This window comes from Lepidothrix coronata, unplaced genomic scaffold, assembly GCF_001604755.1.
Source record: "Lepidothrix coronata isolate B3197 unplaced genomic scaffold, Lepidothrix_coronata-1.0 Scaffold12, whole genome shotgun sequence".
Classification (NCBI taxonomy): Eukaryota; Metazoa; Chordata; class Aves; order Passeriformes; family Pipridae; genus Lepidothrix; species Lepidothrix coronata.
This window is the reverse complement of record NW_016690192.1, coordinates 1,774,812-1,794,067: the sequence shown is the minus strand read 5'-3', so window position 1 is coordinate 1,794,067 and position 19,256 is coordinate 1,774,812. Positions and strand designations below refer to the sequence as shown.

The 19,256-nt window shown below is 52.3% G+C and overlaps 1 protein-coding gene across 2 annotated transcripts; it reads left to right on the top strand.

Annotated features, from left to right (window-relative positions):
- The first annotated feature begins 10,025 nt into the window (after positions 1–10,025).
- On the top strand, positions 10,026–12,339 carry DMRTA2 (DMRT like family A2). 2 transcript variants are annotated; one of them, XM_017805324.1, is made up of 2 exons: positions 10,026–10,518; positions 10,704–12,339. In XM_017805324.1, exons 1-2 carry the CDS (start codon positions 10,026–10,028, stop codon positions 11,579–11,581), a joined length of 1,371 nt encoding a protein of 456 aa, XP_017660813.1. In that variant the 3' UTR covers positions 11,582–12,339. The 2 variants fall into 2 exon arrangements, with proteins under 2 accessions (XP_017660813.1, XP_017660812.1); XM_017805323.1 differs by having other exon boundaries at positions 10,026–10,575.
- The last annotated feature ends 6,917 nt before the right edge of the window (positions 12,340–19,256 follow it).

Below are 19,256 nucleotides of genomic sequence, written 5' to 3'. Positions count from 1 at the left end.
AAATACATTAGTCCCATTACCTCCTGGCAGGTTTCCTGTTTCTGATTTTTTTAATGATCTTTTACACCTTTGTTAATTGTTCCTTGAGGTCTACCAGTTGTTTAGTTCTGGATTTGTGTCTTCTAAAAGTTAAATTTGCACAGATTTTCTAATTTGCTTTTCCGTTTTCCTAATTTTTGTCTGTCTTTCCATTGCATCTTTTAATGTGCTGGCTCACATGGCCCAGCTACTTCTTGTGGGCCTTCTGTAGTCTTTTTAAGTCAGATATATGTGTACTCTAAAGATCTAAGACAGTGTCTTCAAATAGTTTTGGTTACAATCTTACTCTTTTACCTGTTATTTAGTTTCTCTTTGTTATCTTCCTCTTGATGCAGTTTTCTTCTTAAAAGTAAATGCTACTCTGTTTTGTTTTTTAATTATTATCATTTAGTTAACTACTGAATATGTTTTCATTTACCTCGAAATGTGGTTTCTACCATTTTATTTACCTCTATGCTTTATTTAGCCTATTGTCACAGTCCCCATTAGCATCAGTAACTATCAGTCAGGTATTTTATACCTTGTAACAACAGTATCCTACTCATGATCTTGCCTTTTCTAAATTTACAGATAGACCTAATTTGTTGTCGTTTGAAATCCCTCATTCTGTTGCAGCCATTTTAGGAGTTTAAAAATTATTTTAATGTGTAGGTAGAATTATTTTTCACTTTTGGTGGGTCTATTTGCCCGTTTGTCTGCTCTGATTACTTAGGACTTTGATTGTGTAAGGGAAGGCAAGGGTGGCAATGGAGAAGGAATTTTTTTTAATTACAATTATAAGCTCACCGATAGAGAGGAACTTTATAAATTATTTTGTGGATCTAATAAAGAAAAAATGAGGGAGGTATTTTTTAGAACTGAATTACAGAAAACACTCCGTTGCTGAAATACACTTCTTCAAGGTTTAGGTGAAGGTAAGTCAAACGTTGTGTGGCTGTTGCAGAACCGTCTAACGTAGCAAAACCAAACCAACCAAACAAAAACACCGAAAAAAAAAAAATCTCAGCCTGGACACAGATCCCACCGCGCCTTCGCACCTCAGGCCGCCGGCTCCCCCTGAAGATGTGGGCATGGAGGAGCAGAAGGGGGAGCGAAGGCACCTCCCGGGGCTCTCCCGGGACTGGACCGGCCTTTCCCGGGGCTGGATGAAGCCGTCGGGGGCAGAATCCAAGGGGCACCGGAGCGCCGGGCGGGATCCGCCCCCCCCGGGGTCTCCCCGCTCGATGCTGACCCTCCGCGGCCGCCCTGGCTCCGCACCCCGGCTCGGCTCCGCCAAAAAATAGTGAAAATTGGTTGAAGAGAAATCGAAAGAGGGGAAAATCCCTCGCGGGTGCCCGTCCTTGGCCAGCGTGGGGCCGGCGGCCGTGCCCTTCCCCGCGGGCGTGGGCGGAGATGAGGCCGCTCAGCCGGGTGCGGGGCGAGGGGCGCGCCAAGGAAGAATTGGGCATTCCGGGAAGAAAGACAAAACCAAACCAAACAGCCAACCAACCAAACACAGGGATCCACATGCCCAGGCATCTCCCCAGCGCTACCCGGTCCTACGGGGCTGGTCGCACCAGAGCTGCATGGGGACGGGGCTGGACGGTGCCGTGGTAGATTGCGGATGATCCATCATTAACTTAAGAGAGGTCTGTGTTTGTATGTGGGCCCCGTTAAATTCCGCATGTGAACTGTAAAAAGATTACAAGAATTTTTTTCCCGAGGTGCGTGTGCGTTTTGATGATGCTGTTAAACCGGCTCTCCCGCCCCTCCGCAAACGCCTTCGATATGTCTCTTGAACGATATAGGCTGTGTTTATCTATCGCATTCCGTCAAGATTATTCAGCTCCTGAGCTCCTGGGGCAATAAACGTGGAGGGGGGGGGAATCCTCTGGCAAATCCGACTGGGGCTGTCATGACCACGAATAAAAATAAAAGGCTTAATCTTCTACTTTCGGATAATGAAACAATTTAGCCTCCAAAATATGGAAGCGCTCCGATGTGCTGAGCCGGGATGGGGCCGGGCAGATGCGGGAGGAGCGCGGGGGGGGTTGCCCCGCACCTCGGGGTGCCCGTCCCGCTGCCACGGGCGGGGGCACTTCCCCGCCGCTCCCGCCCCGGACCGGCCGCCGGGCCCCAGCAGGCAAGGAGGGAGCTCCAGGGTTTTTAATTACACTCCTTCCCTTTGCTCCCTTCATTTTTCTGCACCCTTTGCAGCGAGACACACTTGGAATCAGAGTGGTTGTGACATTTTGGTGGCAGCTTATTGTGCGGAACACTTAAAGTTTAAAAAACAAGCCCCATAGAAGTTGAGGGGCTTAAAGCAGCCCCCTTTGTGGGGCAAGACATAGAGTTTTGATTCTGGACAATGGTGTTTCTCAAATTTCTTCCAAAAACCTGCACCCCATCTGTGATCTCAATGAAATCGCTTTTCTCTCTCACTTCAATTCATTTGGCAAAGGCGAAGCAGATGCATGGGACGGGGTTTGAATTTTAATTATTAGGTTTTACCTGAAACAAAACAGCAAATCCTTTTTACCATGTGTTTGAAGTTAGGAGACGGGTAGGGGAATATAAAATATAATTAAAAAGCCCTCGGATCGTTAGGGAGCTGACAAGAGCCTTTTTAATGAACCTCTCGGAGCGCGCTGTAGTAAATTAGCAGAGCGGAGCTTTCCCGAGTCATTCTGGCTCTGAGCTGCTGCCTCCGCTGTACCTGCGTGCGCCTGTGAGTGCGAACGCGTGTCTCCGCGGCTGCCGGGGGGCTGCGGCACACGCGGGTGTTCCTGTGCCACGGAAAGCGCCGCGGACACGAGGGTTCCCAGCGGAGCCTCCGCTGCCCCGCAGCCACCTGCGAGGTGATGCGGGAGAGGGAGCGGGGCAGCCCGTGCCGACCCGCCCCCGACCCGCGGCCGCTCCGTCGACCCGCTGAGGTTTCGCAGCGGTCCCGGGACCCCCCCCTCCCCTTCCCGCGCATTAACTCAAAGTGCATTTAGCCATCAATAAGGTGCGAGGGGAAAATTGTCTGTCACTTTAATCCATGCCCGAGGGGCTGGGAAATAAAAAGGGAGAGGGAGAAGGAGGGAGTGAGAGAAAAGCAAAGGTCTTAAGGAGCCCTAAATCCGCAGGCGAACGATGGGAACGCGGAGCCAGGCTCCTCTCCCTGGCCGGCCGGCCGTGGGCAGTGAGCCCCGAGCAGGCAGCGCTGGCCCCAGAGCTTGAGGTCGTGTGGTTTAGGACACGACCCGCTCTGCCTCCCTAGCTGCCAGCGCAGAGCGGGACCGGGGGCTCTGAGGGCGTTGGGCTCCCCCCGAGCTGTCCCAGCCCTCGCCGCGCTCCCTCTGAGAGAAAGGGAAACTCCTCAGCTGTGGATTCGCTCAGCTTGTCTCCCAGGAGGGTGGAAGAAGGGGAGAGTAGAGCGGGGGGGGGACATGGGCACCCCCACAGTTCCCCCCTGCCCCCGCAGAGAGCTGCCCCGGCCGGGGCGCGTGTCTTTCCCCCTACACAGGCAGAGGCTGCTCCCCCGCTCGCCCCGCTAAAGCGATTAAGATTTCCTTCCCCTCCCTTGGGAAGCCCCAGTTCGAGCCTCAGCCAAACCCGGGGGACATCAGGCAGCGCCAAAGGCCCGACGGACGAAACACGGATTTTTAATTTTTAGCTCCAGCACACGGAGGAAGGGGATGGGGGTGATGGATGGATTTTTGCGTGTGTGAGCTTTTTTTCCCCTCTTTCTGTGTGTCGGTGTGCGTGTGTGTGGATGGGCACAAGCTCTCAGAGAAAAGAAATTTTAGAGTAACAACTAAAGGCTTTCTTGTGCAGTTATTTTAAGGGCTTTGTTCAGTGCCTGAAGGGGGATGCGCCCATTTGTTCGGGAGGGGATTCATCACATGCCCCTTTCATGTGAACCAGAGGTTAACAACCTAATGAGCACTTGGTGAAGAGATGAAGCGTGTAAAGAGCCCGATTTTCCCAAATCCTGTGCTGCTGTCTTGGGGATGTGCTACTCTAACCTCTGCTGGGCTAATAGTCTCCGCACTTCCAGCGGAGAGGCCCCGGGAAGCCCCCGGGTCCAGCCGCGCTCAGGCGGGGCAGCAGCAGCGAGGCGGCCCGGTCGCGATGCCCCGCCGGGGAGCCGGGGGGGCCCGGCCCCACCGCTACATATGTTGGGTCAAGTCTCCCCATTGTGAGCGTGTAAAAAGGTGTAAAAACCCAATCATCTGTAGCTTTTTTAAAGGGAGGGCTTACCCTGGATTTGTTGCATAATGGATTGTTAAAAAAGTAGAGGGTTGAATTAAAACTGTTCCCTAGTCACTTTTAATTAGACCACTTTATTTAATTAGCAAAGTTGAAACATGCAATTAAAATTAGCTCAGTTTAACACATATTAAAGGAAATGGGGGACGCGGCTCCGGCTCGTATTAAAGCGAGTCGGAGGAGAAATGGCGGAGAAGTCTGGGAGTAAGCGAAATGACTCTGTGGAGGTAATTCAGCCGGCGGCCATCTGTCAGAGGACCCGCCGTGCCCCTTCATTACGGCCCCGATCCCAATGTCCCTCTAATGACCGTCCCCGCAACGCCAGCGCGATACACGCGGCCGGTGCCGCTGGATGGTGCGAAGCACTTCGAGAGCTGAACGTCTGTGTATTTATGACGTGCTGTTCTCTAAAAGCCGGGTGCTGGAACCTGTGACGGGCCCAGCGGATCCCGAAGGGGTCAGGCAGTCCCGGCCCCGCCGCCGCAGGATAGAGAGGAGCCCGCGTGGGGCTCTCCGGAGCCCCGAATTTCCCTTATTTCCTTCCACGAATCTTTCTCCCTTGTCGCTTTTTCCTCCCCTACTGGGAGCCAGGAAATCGAGTTAATAATGTTTCAAATACTTGAGAAGTCCGGACTAACGGGAGTTCCGTATCTCTTTCCTCGCTCCGTGATCTGAAGAGGTTGCCTGGACTAGGAGGAATGTGCCTTTTTCTTGAAGGGGAGGGGGGATGATGGTAGTAATTTTCATTCTTGTAATATTGGTTTGGGGATAATTACTTTTAATGTCAAAAAGATTTAGTTTAATATCATCTCTATTAGGCTGCTGGGCGGATAATTAAAAGTGAAGATGATAGCAGCAGGGAAACAGATGGCATTTGCTTACTTTGATTCAGTAGGTAAATAATGAAAAAGTCAATGGCAAACCCCCTAGAACAATTGAAACCTTAAAGAGCACTAACATTAGCAGGTACTTACAAACTGTCTTCTGCTAAGAACGAGATGAAAATACACTAATCAAGAACTATATTTCTCTGGGATGATTCCGAGCGCTGCGCTGTCTGCGGGCGTGTATGTCCCTTCCCCCGCATGGCAGCCAATAGCCGGGCGCTTTTTAATTAAGATTTACTACTGCAATTGGGGGAAGCTGCAGCAGCACCGTTGCTGCAGCCCTCTCAAACTTCGGCAGCGGAGCAGCCGTACATGGGAAGCCTTTGGGTGAATCAAGGCCAGTTAGGAGGGAAATAAACACCGGGGAAATCGGGGCTTCTTCAAAATAAATATGTGAAACCCCTTCTCGTGTTTTATCGAGCTGACCCAGATGTTAGCGCCGAGCCGCGGGCGCCGAATGGTGCGTTTCTGGACACTGCCAGAGCCACACGCACAGCGGGGATAACTGAGCAGCAACCGAGGAACCGCGCAACGAAACGCGGTGTTTCTGCTCATTCCTGTAACTAAGTATCGTCGACTTTCACGCGTCCGGAGGGCGCGGGCTGCCCTGATCGTGGTGGGGTTCCATCTGGGACCCCACAGCCCGGGGGGGCTCCGGAGGTCGACGAGGCTTGTCCTGAGCCCTGGAGCCGGCCCAGATCCCGGTGCCAAGGCGGGCTGCTCCTCCGAGGCTCGGCCGGCGCCCGCGGGGGGAAAGCAAGGAGCTGGGTCCAAACCTGAGCTCCTCTCGTGGTTTGACGGCGGTGAAAGTCGCTCCCAGAGCCAAGCTGGGAGCGAGACCAGTCTCGGGGGCTTTAAAGTTGCATTCCACCGGGTTCGGAGAAATGAATTTCTCTTTCCTCGTCCCGCCCGGGCAGCGGGAGGGCGGCTGCTCCGTGCGTGCCTAAAACAAACATCCCTCCCCCAGAAAGACACGGGAGCAGGGATGTACAAGAAGATTTTATTGTGCCTCGTCAAACAGAAATGAATTGCAGTAGGAGAGAAGGGAGGAAGAAGGGAGGGGTGGGGGGAGAGAAACATCCACCTTCCCACTGCCTCCCGTCCATACTCTCACACACACATGCAGGCCGGGACAGAGCTGGAGAGAGCCCCGAGCCCACGGCAAGTCCTGGCCGCGGCTCTGCTGTTCTGGGCTAATTCACAACTCAGGGGTGGTTTGTTTGAATAAATCTGTGAAATGCGCACACTGTGTGTGGTTCACGATGAAAACTTCCAAAGGAAAATACGGACAGGGGAGAAATTACTATTATTAAAATATAAAACTGGTGAGAATTAAGATTCCGGGCTCTCCTTTTCTGAAGACACTTCGTAAGAGAACAGCAACACGGGAGCGGCCCTTTCACCCACTTCCCTCCTGGAAAGTGGAAAGGCAGGGAATCCCTGAGCCCGGAGCAGGGTGCCGAGCCCGAAAGGGGGCCTCGGCTCCGGGTCGGGAGCAACCCCGGAGAAGAGCAGCGCTTCCCGGGAGCGGCGGCGGCTTCGCCTCCAGCCCCGCCGAGGCTGCTGCCGGCCCTGAGGGCGGCGGGAGAGGAGCGGAGCGTGGAAAACCGGTAAACGCCCGTGAAACTGGGGGAGATTGGGACAAATGTCCTCAGAACTTGTTGAGTCCTGGAACTGCCTTACGTATTCTTGCAATTTTAATTTTTTTTTTAAATAAAACACAACTATTATGATTCCGCATTGATACCGAGAGTAACATTAAAAACTAGTGTATGATGAAGTGTTTTGGACGAAGAGGTGCCTGTGCTGCTGATTTTGGATAAAAAGTAGAAACAGGCAGTGGGTACTTAGGTGCCCAGTGCTAGGACACTGTACCCCAGCTCTCCCTGTTACAGTCACTGGGGACGTGCTGCAGGAGCCTACGGAAACAGCCTCGGGATAGAGATGCTACACGTTGTGTGTTCAAACTTCAACACTGCCGTTTGTGATGTTTCTAGAGGGATGAGGCTCCGAACAGAAACCACTGCACTTCACTGGCTGATTACTGACCCACTCTTGGGGGGTTTCGTTTGGTTGGGTTTTTTTTTTTTTTTCCCCCCTCCCCATGGCTCTTTCCAAAATACATCGTTTTAAACTCCCATAAACGGAAAGGATAACCCAGCTCTTTAATTTAAATCAAAGCTGAAAGACAAGGGAACGGGGGAAATCGGCGTAGCCCGTGTCTGTGTTGCTGGTGATGGCAGGCTGCCTCGGGGGGGGAAAGGAAGGTATTTGCAGAAAAAAACCCCAGCGCAACCCCAAACAACACTGCCTTGAAGAAGGGAGAATATTTTTTCGGTGTCAAGCCAATATAAAACAATATTTTAAAGGTTTCTTGTTAGGCCTGATCGAGTTTTACGAATTCAAAGTTAAATCAGATGATTACCATAATACTCCCCGGAGAATAAAATTAGTGGTTGCGAATAAAATTAAATCGGATATTTTGACTTCGCGGCTGTATTAAATAAAGGTGTTATAACACTTAAATCACGAGGATTGGGTGGCAGCTGCACACACAGAAAGTCGGGTGGTAAAGCGCTCATTTTGTGACCAAAAAATTTAAAAAAAAAAAAAAAGAAAAGGAGAGAGAGAGGAAGAGGGATGTAAGTGTGAAAAAAATATTGAAAAGTTGTAGAGCTCAGCAATTGTGCTTTTCGCAACCACGGAAGGAGAGTGACCAAGGGGAAGGGTCATCGGCGCATCAGCGAGCGCTGCGTGTCCTGCAGCGGGGCTGTCCCGCGGCCCTGCGCGCTCCCGGCCGCGGAGAGAGTGGCGGGCAGGGCCGGCACTTCTCGAGCAGAGCGAGGGCTTTCTCTCCTCCCGGCTCGGGGTCCGTAGCTCGCCCAGGGCCAGCCCACCCGGGGAGGCGCCGGGAGCAGGTCTCGCAGCGTGGGATCACAGGTGGGGATGCTGAGGTGGCGGGAGGAGGCCCCAGCGACCGGCAGACAGTTCTCGCTACAGGGAAGGACTTACGGACGCATGTAGAAAAGAACTTTAAGAAGTGCCGAGGAGGATGGAGATCCCTCGTGGGAAAGAGAGGGGAGAGCCCTGGGGAAAGGAGACGGCGTTATTTCCCACCGAAGTGCTACCTCCTCCCGTTACCAGCGAAGGTGACGTCAAAGCCGGGTGGCTGATGCTAAAACAAAAGCTCCCGGGTTAATATACAGTTACCAGCCCGGCAGCCTCCTCCTCCTCAAAAATCAGTCCCTCGGGTTTATTGTCCCCTCAAGGAAGGCGCCTGTTGAACATGTAGTCACGCAAACAGCTGGCAGGAGAAAGAAAGAACGAACTTTACTTTCTGGGGAGTGAAGGGCGGGCAGGGCTTCCCCTGGCTACAGCGCAACGAAAGGATGGAAAATCATACTCACCTCGGGCTTCTCCTGATGCGGCAGCACCTGCAGGTGTGGAGTGAGAGAGAGAGGGGGGAAGGGAGGAGAGAGAAAGAAAAGAGTAAAGAGAAGGAAGGAAGGAAGGAAGGAAGGAAGGAAGGAAGGAAGGAAGGAAGGAAGGAAGGAAAAAAGGAGGAAGGAAGGAAGGAAGGAAGGAAGGAAGGAAAAGGAAAGGAGAGAGAGGCACCATAACGTACTATTATAAAACAAAATCTCCAAGGGGAGGGGAGAGACTATAAATTGAATTGTCACCGTCCACGGCATATTCCCCCCTCCCCTTTTGACAAGTAACACCTAGGGGGAAAAAAACACAACCCAAACGCCAAAAAACTCAAAGTACTTTTTCCCAACGAATTAAAAAAAAAAAAATAAAAAATAAAAAGCAAGGCGAGCCAAGCTCCGGGGCAGCGGGACGGCGGTCAGTGTCCCTCCCGCAGCACCCCCTCGCCCCCGCGGCGCCCCCGGGACGTTCCGCGGGCGCGGCGCTCGGGCGGCCGCGGCGGATCGCGGGGCGGCCAATCAGCGCGGGCGCCGCCGGCCCTGGCCAATGGCAGGCGCCACATTGTTGTGCAGCGTTGCCTAATGGCAACGCGGGCCGCGACAATAGCGCGAGTGGCGGCGCGAGTGGCGGCGGGCGGGCAGCGCGTCCCGCTCCGCTCCGCACCCACCCGCCCGCCCGCCACAGTCCCGGGGGGCTCCGGCCCGACCGCCCCGGCTCGGCCTCGACCGCCGCTCCGCCTGCCCCGACGCCAGCCGCCTGCTCGGGGCTCGCCGCGCCTGGCCCCTCCGCCTGGCTGCTGCTCGGGAGACGGGGCGATTTTATTTATTTTATTATTTTTTTTTTTAAAAAAACTATTCGCTGCTGGATTTTAGCCTCCGCGGCTCGTGGCGAGGGATCCCGTCGTTGAAGGTGCCGGATTGTTCTTTGAAGGGACGCTGCTAGTCTGTGGCTGCAGTGGCAGGGGGACGGGGGAGCGGAGCTTAGGGAGCAGCTCGGGTTGCACCAGGGCGCCGTGGGGAGCGGCGACCCCGCGAGCGCGGACGGGAGAGCTCGGCTTTGAGCCTGGCGCGATGGACTTGGTGCTGCCCCGTCAGATGCGCACGGAGAGCAAGGAAGCGAGAGTGATCTAAGTTTTCTTGGATTTTCGTGTCTTAGCTTCGCTTTGCGGGCGCGGAGGGGAGGAGGGCGCGGATCGGCTTCCGACGGGCCCCTCCTCACTTGAACCCCGCTCCGGGGCCGTGTGCCGGTGCGGGGGGAAGGGGGCGGCGAGCGGGGCGAGGGGACAGGCGCTGGGGTTTGCATGCCGGCACCCGGGGCTCCGTGTGCCCCCCACTCGTGATCGCGCTTGAGGGCGCCGGGAGCTTCTCCGCGGGGGCTCCCCCGCCCCGCGTCGCTTTGGGGGAGCCCGGGGAGGGGGGGCCGCTCTCTCAGGGCGGGATGGAGCTGCGGTCTGAGCTGCCCAGCGTGCCCGCCGCGCCCCCCCCGGTGCCCCCCAGCTCGGTGGCGGCAGCGGCGGCGGCGGCGGCGGCCACGCTGCCCGTGAGCGTGGCCGGGAGCCTATTGCGGGCGCCGCCGCTGCTGCTGCGGGCGGCCGAGAAGTACCCGCGGACGCCCAAGTGCGCCCGGTGCCGCAACCACGGTGTGGTGTCGGCGCTGAAGGGCCACAAGCGGTACTGCCGCTGGAAGGACTGCATGTGCGCCAAGTGCACCCTCATCGCCGAGCGCCAGCGCGTCATGGCCGCGCAGGTGGCGCTGCGCCGGCAGCAGGCGCAGGAGGAGAACGAGGCCCGCGAGCTCCAGCTGCTGTACGGCACCGCCGAGGGGCTGGCGCTGGCGGCCGCCAACGGCATCATCCCGCCCCGGCCCGCGTACGAGGTCTTCGGCTCCGTCTGCGCCGGCGGCGGCGGCGAGGGAGGCGCCGGCGCCTCAGGTAAGGCCGCGCTGCGCGCCCTCGGAGGGGGAGTGGGAGAAGGGGCCGGGAGAGGCGGCGGGAGATGAGGGGTCGCGGACTTGCGGGGGGGGGGTGGCCCCGCCAACGGCCTGGGCGCTCCGCGGGGCACTCCCGGGGCAGCCGCACTGACCGTCTCTCTCCTTCTGCACCCCCTCGACCCGCAGAGTCCAAGATGCAGAAGTTCGAGCTGTTCCCCAAGACGCTGCTGCCGAGCCGTGCCGTCACCCCGCAGCAGGCGGGCGGGAAGCCCCTCTCCCCGGACGGCGAGTCCGTGCCCGGCACCTCCTCCCCAGACGCTCGCCACGGCTCGGGCTCGGAGAACGGGGACGGCGAGTCCTTCCTGAGCTCACCCGTCTCCAAGGGCCCGAAGGAGGGGGAGGAGAGCCCGGGCTCCATCAGCCCGCTGGGCTCGGACTCGGGCTCGGAGGCGGACAAGGACGAGCAAGACCCGTCGCCCTCGGCCGGCGGCCGGCAGCGGACTCCCATCGACATCCTGACGCGCGTCTTCCCGGCGCACAAGCGCAGCGTGCTGGAGCTGGTGCTACAGGGCTGCGGCGGGGACGTGGTACAGGCCATCGAGCAGATCCTCAACAACCGCGGCCCGGAGAAGGGCCCCGAGGAGGGCTGGGCCCGGGACGGCGCCTTGCAGGGCCTGCCGCCCAGCCCCGCCGCCGCCGCCGCCCACCACCGGCCCTTGATCGCGGGCGCCATGGCCCCGGCCATCGGCACGCTGGGCAGCCGCTCCGCCTTCTCCCCGCTGCAGCCCAACGCCACGCACTTCGGGGCCGAGGCCGGCGCCTACCCGCTGGGCACCCACCTGGGACTGAACCCCCTGCGCCTCGCCTACTCGGCGCACAGCCGGGGACTGGCCTTCATGACCCCCTACTCCACGGCCGGGCTGATGCCCACGCTGGGGTTCCGGCCGCCCGTGGACTACGCCTTCAGCGACCTGATGCGGGACCGCTCGGCCGTGCACAAGGAGCAGGTGTACTCTGGAGGGCTCTACGGGCCCATGGTCAACAACACCCCCGAGAAGCAATAGCGGTTTCCAAAAGCTCCAAAAGCTCGTCTGTAGAGGTAGCTAGGTAGGCGTGGGTGGACGGACACGGGTGGTTTCTCTCCCCTCTCCCCCGTGCAGGCGGTGGTTGCGTGCAGAGCCCGGCGCGGACAGACGTAGGTGTTTTAAGGTGATAAAGGTGCACTTTCATTGTCCAGACATGAGTCACTCTTTGTTGCTTATGGCCATAAGCATGGATATCCTCGGTGCGTCGTGGGGTGTGCACACACACACACACACACACGCACACACACACACACACACACACACACGCTCTTTCCCACACACATACATATATATATGTATACTAGCAAGTGTATAATGTTATAAAATGGAAATCTAAGTTATTAATGTAACTTGTAGGTGAACTTGGTATTAACGTTAAGCTAAAGGTTAGACAGCGCATTGTAATACTTACCAGGCATATAGATGAAATATTGTCAAATTGAAAACCTTTTCCTTCCTGCCCCCAGAAACCTTACGATCTGTATATAACATTGGAAAGTAGATATATTTGTTACTGTCCGTAGGACCCTGGCGCCAATGGTGTATGATGGTTTAATAAGCCTCCTTCATTTGTGCTCTGCAAGAAAATTGCTTTCTTGTTCCAATGTAGCAACTTCTTGCTGTTTCTAACAGGTAATTCTGTGTTTCCATTTCATAGAAATAAATGTTATTTTCTATTAAAAAAAAATCAGTCTTATGAATGGCAAGTGGTATTTTATCAGATGATGGAAGTGTGTTTTGGGAAATTCATTTGACAAGTACAGTCAATATTTAAAGGAGTTTATGCAAATACTATAAACATGTTTACTACATTTTTATCATGGTCAAACCAGATATTCTTCAGATAAATTTATAAATAAAAACGAAGCGTACAAACGAGCAATTTCCTTATCAACTGAAATTGTCAAATATGTTTATTTCTGGTTCTGGTCTTTTCCTTCTTTACACCAGGGGGGAAAAAAACCCAGTGGTTTAAATTTAAGCAGGATTTTTCTCCTTGATATCTCGCTGGTTTTTGTCATATTTAGGAAATTTGGCATTGTCGCAGAGAAGCCAGGTTAAAGCAAACTCCCGTCTTGCCGACCACAGTCTGTGTAGCAGCAGAGAGGTACTTCCCCTTCATATCTGAAATCTGGTGGTGTGTTTTAGCTCTTAATGTATCAAAATAAGCAAAGCGATATATAATAGTGACTTTTTCTCAGAATGTAAGGATGCATTTGTGAGAGGTATGGACGAGTTAAGATCAGTGTGGGGAGTAAGCACAGGAAAGGTTTCTCTGTTTTCGGATGTGTCCTCCCCCCTCATTCCGAGTAAACGCTGCAGCAGTGCCTTTTTTTTTTTTTTGGCAACCGAGTCCAATTGTTCTTCAAGATCAAAAAGTAAGAACGGCGTTCCTCACTTTGTTTATGTCTGTCTTGCCATGAGTGGGGGGCAGCGGGTGTGCCCTCGTGCATCCCTAGGTCCCACTGAGGGCCAAAGTGCGACTTTCTTACCAGTCCTGGGAGTGTCTGGCCCAGGAAAACTATTACTCACAAAGAACAAGTTCAGTGCATGGTTGAATTAAGACTGTAAAAGCTCCTAAAGTTGGTTGGTATGGAAACCTAATCCCACCGAACCGCTCCGTGGCACAGCTGGACTGTTTACTTTCTCACTTCAAATATAACTGTGTAAACATTGGCTGGGAGCTGCCAGCGCGGCTCCTACCAACCAGTTAATATACTGGTGGGGCTGGGAGGAGAGGTATCCTGCCGCAGCTATTGAAGGAAGCTCCCGGGTAAAATCAAATTGCATCAAAATGTAATTCTTCCATCCTGCATGCAATTGATCAATTCGGATACAATTTTAAGATTTTCTTAAAAAAAACCCCACCCAAACAACAAAAAAAGTAAGTAAATATTACAGATTATAACCTAGGCAAATACTTTTGACCCTGATCCATCCTGGGAGCAGCCAAATCAATATCACAAGGGAAACTTTTTAAAGTCTCATGTTCCAAGAGCGGGTGAAACTTAATATTACTACAATAAAATGGTTTAATAAAGAAGGGCTTTAATAGTGAGCTAATTTGATTGAGTTTCCTAATTCCACTTTAATTGGAAAAGGAGTTGTCTGTTTGGTTATAAAGTGCTAGGGTTATGTTAGACTGGAAAAAAAAAGATGGACTTTGAGCATCTGAATAAACTTTTTTTCCCATTTTTCCCCTTTTTTGGTTGGCAGCTGACTTTGTGCAGCATGGGTTTCCATATCTAAGATTATGAACGGGCTACAAAGAACTGCTACTTAAAGAAATCAGGTCGCCACATTTCTCCCATTCGAGCCCCGTTAAGAAGGGCTTAGGAGCTGTTGATTTAACTCAGCTCCCCTTTTAATTATAAAAGCCATTCTTGTGTAGTTAGGCGAGCAGGACAATTTATCAGAATTGTTGCCGTGTCTTGGAAAGTTGGCTTGAGTTTGGATTTATACAACCGACAATGGGGATCACCACGATTAACTTTCATATGGATAGTTTAGGCTGTTAAACTGGGGGGGAGTAAGAGGAGGGGGTTAAGAGAATCTGATAAATTGTCCTACTGAGGTAATTCCCTTAGATTTAAAAAAAGAAAAAAAAAATCCTTTGGGTTTGAAGCTGCCTCGGAGACGTTCATATACAGAAGCCTCTGGCAGAACATAAAATATTCAGGTCCCTTTTAGAGTAAAATAAAATGCTGTCACTTGAATAAAAATCCGCGGAACCGAGTATAAATTATTTGTGAAGCAGAGAGGCTGCGGGCGAGCGCTCGCAAACTTCCCTGTTAATTAAATCTTAATCCACGGGTCGCAGGAAGCGGCGGGGCTGTAACAGCGGCTGCTGTACATACAGCGGGACACGTTCCGGAGTTATATTAACTGCACTCGTGTTTAATATGAATCAGCCCTAATCCACAGCATAATAAAGATCAAATTAGACTAACCATTTAGTAGCGAAATGACATTCCTTTACCTAAAATGAACCTCCCCGCGCCCTGCTCGCTGCGAGGCTCCCTCGGCAGCCCGGCCCGGCCGGGGCCCGGCTCTGGGCTGAGCCAGGCCAGGGAGGGGAGCGGGGGGGCCTTTTACAGGCTGGTGGATTTATTTTTCAGCCCGAGGGGGGAAGCCCCGCTACCCTCCCACGCTTGCCAGAGCCGCCTCTCCCTCACCCCGCGGCAAACCCGACTTGCTGCCGAGGCCCTGGGGATGGAGGAGGCTCGGAGCGGGGTCGTATCGGCTCCCCCCGGCTCCGGTCCGGGCTGTGGCTCCGCGGCAGCCCCGGAGTGTCCCCCGCTGGCCGCCGGAGCCCCGCGGCCGGGAAGGGTTGGCGGTGCGGATTCCACGCGGTCCCCGCGCAGCCGGGGCCGCTCCAGTGTGGGGGGGATGGATTGTTCTGCTGGATGCCGAGGAGCGAGCTCCGAACCCCTTTCCGTCTCTCCCGCTGAACCAGGAGGGCTCCGGGCTCCCAGGACTTGACGCCCCGTTTCCCAACCTGGAAACCACCCCGCGGCCAGCGCTGCCCCGGCGGGGAGGGACGGGACGGGCTCGGCCGGGGACGGCCCCGGGTGCCCCTCACCGGGCGGGGCGGCCTTTGTGCCGGGCTGAGCAAACACAGCTGCTGCCGGTGGCACCGCTCGGGGGGACGCGGCTGTTCCCGTCCCACCCCTCGCCCCCGCTCCCTGACATCCCTCCTCCGTGATCCCCAGCGGTGGGGGCGAGTCCAGGTATCTCCCTCTCCCGGAATGATCTCATCGGCCGGGCCGGGCGTTCCCAGGGCGCCCGGTGTCAGGCACATGAACTTCCCACGTCCCCCGGCGAGGGGACACCTCTGCCTCCTCTCTTAGTTCGGGCATCCCCCCTGTGTTGTCACAACATCCCCATGGCAACCGCGGCAATTACTTCTATGCCAGAACAACAATAGGAAAGTATTTAATATATTTAAATGTGATTAAGCAGGTGGAAGAAACGAGGAGCAACAGCTTCATAGGACGAGCCGGCGGAGCGCGGCGGAGGCTTCCAGGGAGCCCCGGGGGCTGCCGCTCGCCCAGGGCAGCAGCGGCACGTCTGGAGCTCAACAGATGGAACCGAGCAGGGAACACACAGTTACAACGGGAGCGGAGCGGAGTCTTTTACCGTTTTCTGCTGCTCTGAGCACCGACTGAGGCACGTGAAAATTCATTCCAATTTCCATCTCCCGTGTTTCGACAGAAATACTAAAACAGTGTTGCAAAAAAAAAAAAAAAAAATTGTTGCCCTGTTACTGTTCCTTTTCAGTTTCCCCTTCATTTTTCTTTATCTTTTTATTAGGCAAAAAAGCCCAAGCCCTCTAAAAAAACCCCACCAAAACCCCCCAAAATAACCGGAACCCTGAAATTGCACAATGCTGGTTTTTATTTCATCTCCAAAAGGAGCTTATTCGAAAACAAGAGGCAAAAAAATATTAATTTTAACTGATGTTTTAACCTGAAAACTATTCCTTTTCAACCAGTATTCCTCGTTTCTATGCTGTTAGGGAATCTAACAACCAACGGAAGAGATGCTCCTGATCCAGGGAGTCAGGATGCTCCTGACACACGCTGCCGGGGCGGCGGATGATGTCTACCGTGACCTGCCACCTTCTCCCGGGAGCAGCCGGGGCTCGGACATCGGAACCCAGGGAGCCGGGCAACCTGCCGTGGCCTCGAATTTCCCGTTAAATTGTGCGGCTGGTTGCTGGATATGGTCGAACTGACCGAGGGCAGCTGGAAATGGGTGCGTTGCTGATGCGTGGGAGGTGGTGTTAATGCAAAGGATATTAACATGGCATGAGTGGGAAGAGGTTAAAGCGTGGGGGGATGAGCTGGCTCACCCTGGCTAACGGGTGTGAGCTGATATAGCTGGAGAAGGTATGTCGGCAAGAAACTCCGGTGCTGGATAATCCCTAAAGGTAAAAGAGGTGTGGAGAGGAGGGAAGAGGTGAATTCCAGAAGAGAAGAACGGGGCAAGGGGTTGACAGGGTCTTAGCCTCAGAAGATCTAATGGAGAACTGGGATGCAGTATTCAGAGCTGTGGAAATTCTTAGAAATCACTAAAATAAGATCTTAATGCCTCTATTACAAGACTGAGATGAAGTTGTTGTGTCTCTTGCTGCATGTTGGGTTTGAAGGACAGCCATCTTCAGGGAGAGGGTAATGCAGCTCCTTGGGCTGTAATAAAAGTATCATAAGTATCATAAATAATAAAAGTATCTTAAAGTGCTTTTCCTGAGGGAGCCTTTAAGGCTTGATTATATTCTGCACAGACTGAGTAAGGCAGTACTATGTGGTGGGATTTACATTTTCAGGGAAATTATGAAAAGCTCCTAATTTCAGGTGTAGTATTGTTGGGGGCTGTACAGAGGTCAGAAAGCTCAATTACATACATGCTCTAATACAGGCCAAGGCCTGAGCAGGTGGCCATTGGTATAAAATGGTGATGGGTGTTTTTACAGTGATTCATTGACTGTTCATGTGGAAGCAAGGACATTGAGAGAGATGAAAATGCTTAAAGATCAGAAGATATTGCCGATAGTCTTAACTGCAACAGGCCATTTGGTAACCATTTCTACCCACAACAAAATCTGGTCTGAGGACTATTCTATCCAAATGTTGGCATGAACACGTGTTCCTCTTCACCCCAGGTGTGAATTTGGCAGATGTGGACAAGGGCATGATGAGACACCTGCCTAGGGGATAATTCTGTTTGGAATGCTGTTTTGTGTAGTATTGGATTTACCTGCATGTGGGAGCTACAGTCTTATCTTAGGTTTTATCTTAAATCCTTGCAAACTCTAAACTGCAGGGGGAAAAACACTGCTTCCTCACAGCCCTGTTTTGATGGTCTGGAATACAAAATCTTGTCATATACTGGTTTGTCCATTAGTTTTCTGTAAGAGATGGTGATATGTGGGATATGTTCTGATTATGACTTCACACAGAATCTCTGCCTAAATGAACTCTGTAATGCAGATCTGTGAGGGGTAAGGACGGATCCTTTGGCATGTTCTCAATATGACTACACTTGCAGCTAGTATGGATTTGGAGAGGTATTTCCTGGTTTATATTCCCTCCTTTCTTGTTCTGGATCTCATTAATGTGCTGTAAAATTTTTAAGAGTTATGCTGAGTTTTTTTTTCTGAAAAGGCAATTTTTTTTCCCACCCAATACTTGAACAGATAAAAAATGAATGGGTAAAAGCATAGATGAAATTCAGGAAAAAGAAGTTGTAGAAATCAATTGAAAGCAGGTTACCCAAAGTCCTATTGCCCATCAATAATTACAAATCTGCTATGCATATCTTCGGAAAGCAGTTACCTGTTTAATGGGGAAAATACAATAGATGGGCAGGATCTGTGTAAATTTTAGTAGTTTTGTGACAGCAGGCTCCTGGGGGGAAGAGGGAAATGGAAAGGAAACCAGAAACAGAGAGTAGATCTTTTCATGTGGTCTGACAGGCAGATGGAAAGCATGACTTATAAAGGCTTTTAAAAAGATCTGCTTGGGGTTTATGTTTACAAAGAGATTTAACAAGACTGGCTGGCCTTAAAATGCTGAAGTTGTTGGTAAAATCAGATGTTTAGATGTGAAATGATGTACTAGCCCTGGACCAGAATAAAGGAGAGATTCTCAGAAATTAGACAAGACAGAAGCAGGGCCAGCAAGGCAGGGCCCCATAAAGCACTCTGCAGATCCTGAAAAGGGCTTAAAGGTCAGCAGGACCTGGAGTCAGGGGATGGAAGAGGGTATGGCCTGGCTAAAGGGAGCTGGATCTAGACAGAGACCATGAACTTCCAACCAAGAATAGCAACAGAAGCATGAGAAGACAGAATGATCTTGGATTTGTGCAGCAGGGACTTACTGATGAAATAGCTTTATAGGGAATGAAGGTATCAAAATATTACCTTGCTTTCTTGTAAGTGGGATATGGGATATTGATTTCCTCTTGTGGCTAGGGGAAGCCCGTGGTTTACCTTGGGTAGAACTTATGGATTTCCTTAGTTTTCTAAATCTCCTGCTTGCAAGGTTAGCCACAGATATTTATGGCTAAATGAATGGGGCAAGTGGCTGAGATTACAACTTGGAGAGCCTTTGCTTTGCAAGGGAAGAGTCGGATATCTTATTCTGGCAGGAGAATCTAATTAAGGGCCTGTTCAATACGAGTAAATGTCAAATGATCAGGCACACAGAAGGACTAAAATTGCAATGCTTAGTCCAGTGTGCTAGAATGTGTGCTGCAAGATGCCTGGCTTTTTTTCCTGCTTAGAGGCATGAATTATGTTTGATTTCCCTAATCATTCTTTTTATCCACATTGTGAAGCTTTACTTTGACACAGAGAAAATAATCTTAATGCAGTGGGGCCAAGAGCAGAAAAATTGCTCCAGTAGATTTGGCAGGAAAAACATGGCTCCAACCTCTCATAAAAATCTGTACCCTTCTTCACGAAAACTTCATGTGAACCACAAGATGTTTTTGTGGTCTCTTCTCTACAGTAATTATGCTATAGCCTTCTTCCTGTTCAATGGGTGAAAAGGATCTCAAAACACTAGATGAATTTCTGTTTTCAGATCCATTGGAAAAAATCTGGGAACATAAGTATAAGTAGTAACATAAAACTTGCTGGATTTGGGGG

Bases quoted from the DNA above. Each gene is read 5' to 3' on its own strand.
- DMRTA2 (XM_017805323.1), top strand. From the start codon at position 10,026: ATGGAGCTGCGGTCTGAGCTGCCCAGCGTGCCCGCCGCGCCCCCCCCG. The intron at 10,576-10,703 runs GCGGGAGATGAG...CTCGACCCGCAG, and splicing joins AGAAGGGGCCGGGAGAGGCG to AGTCCAAGATGCAGAAGTTC.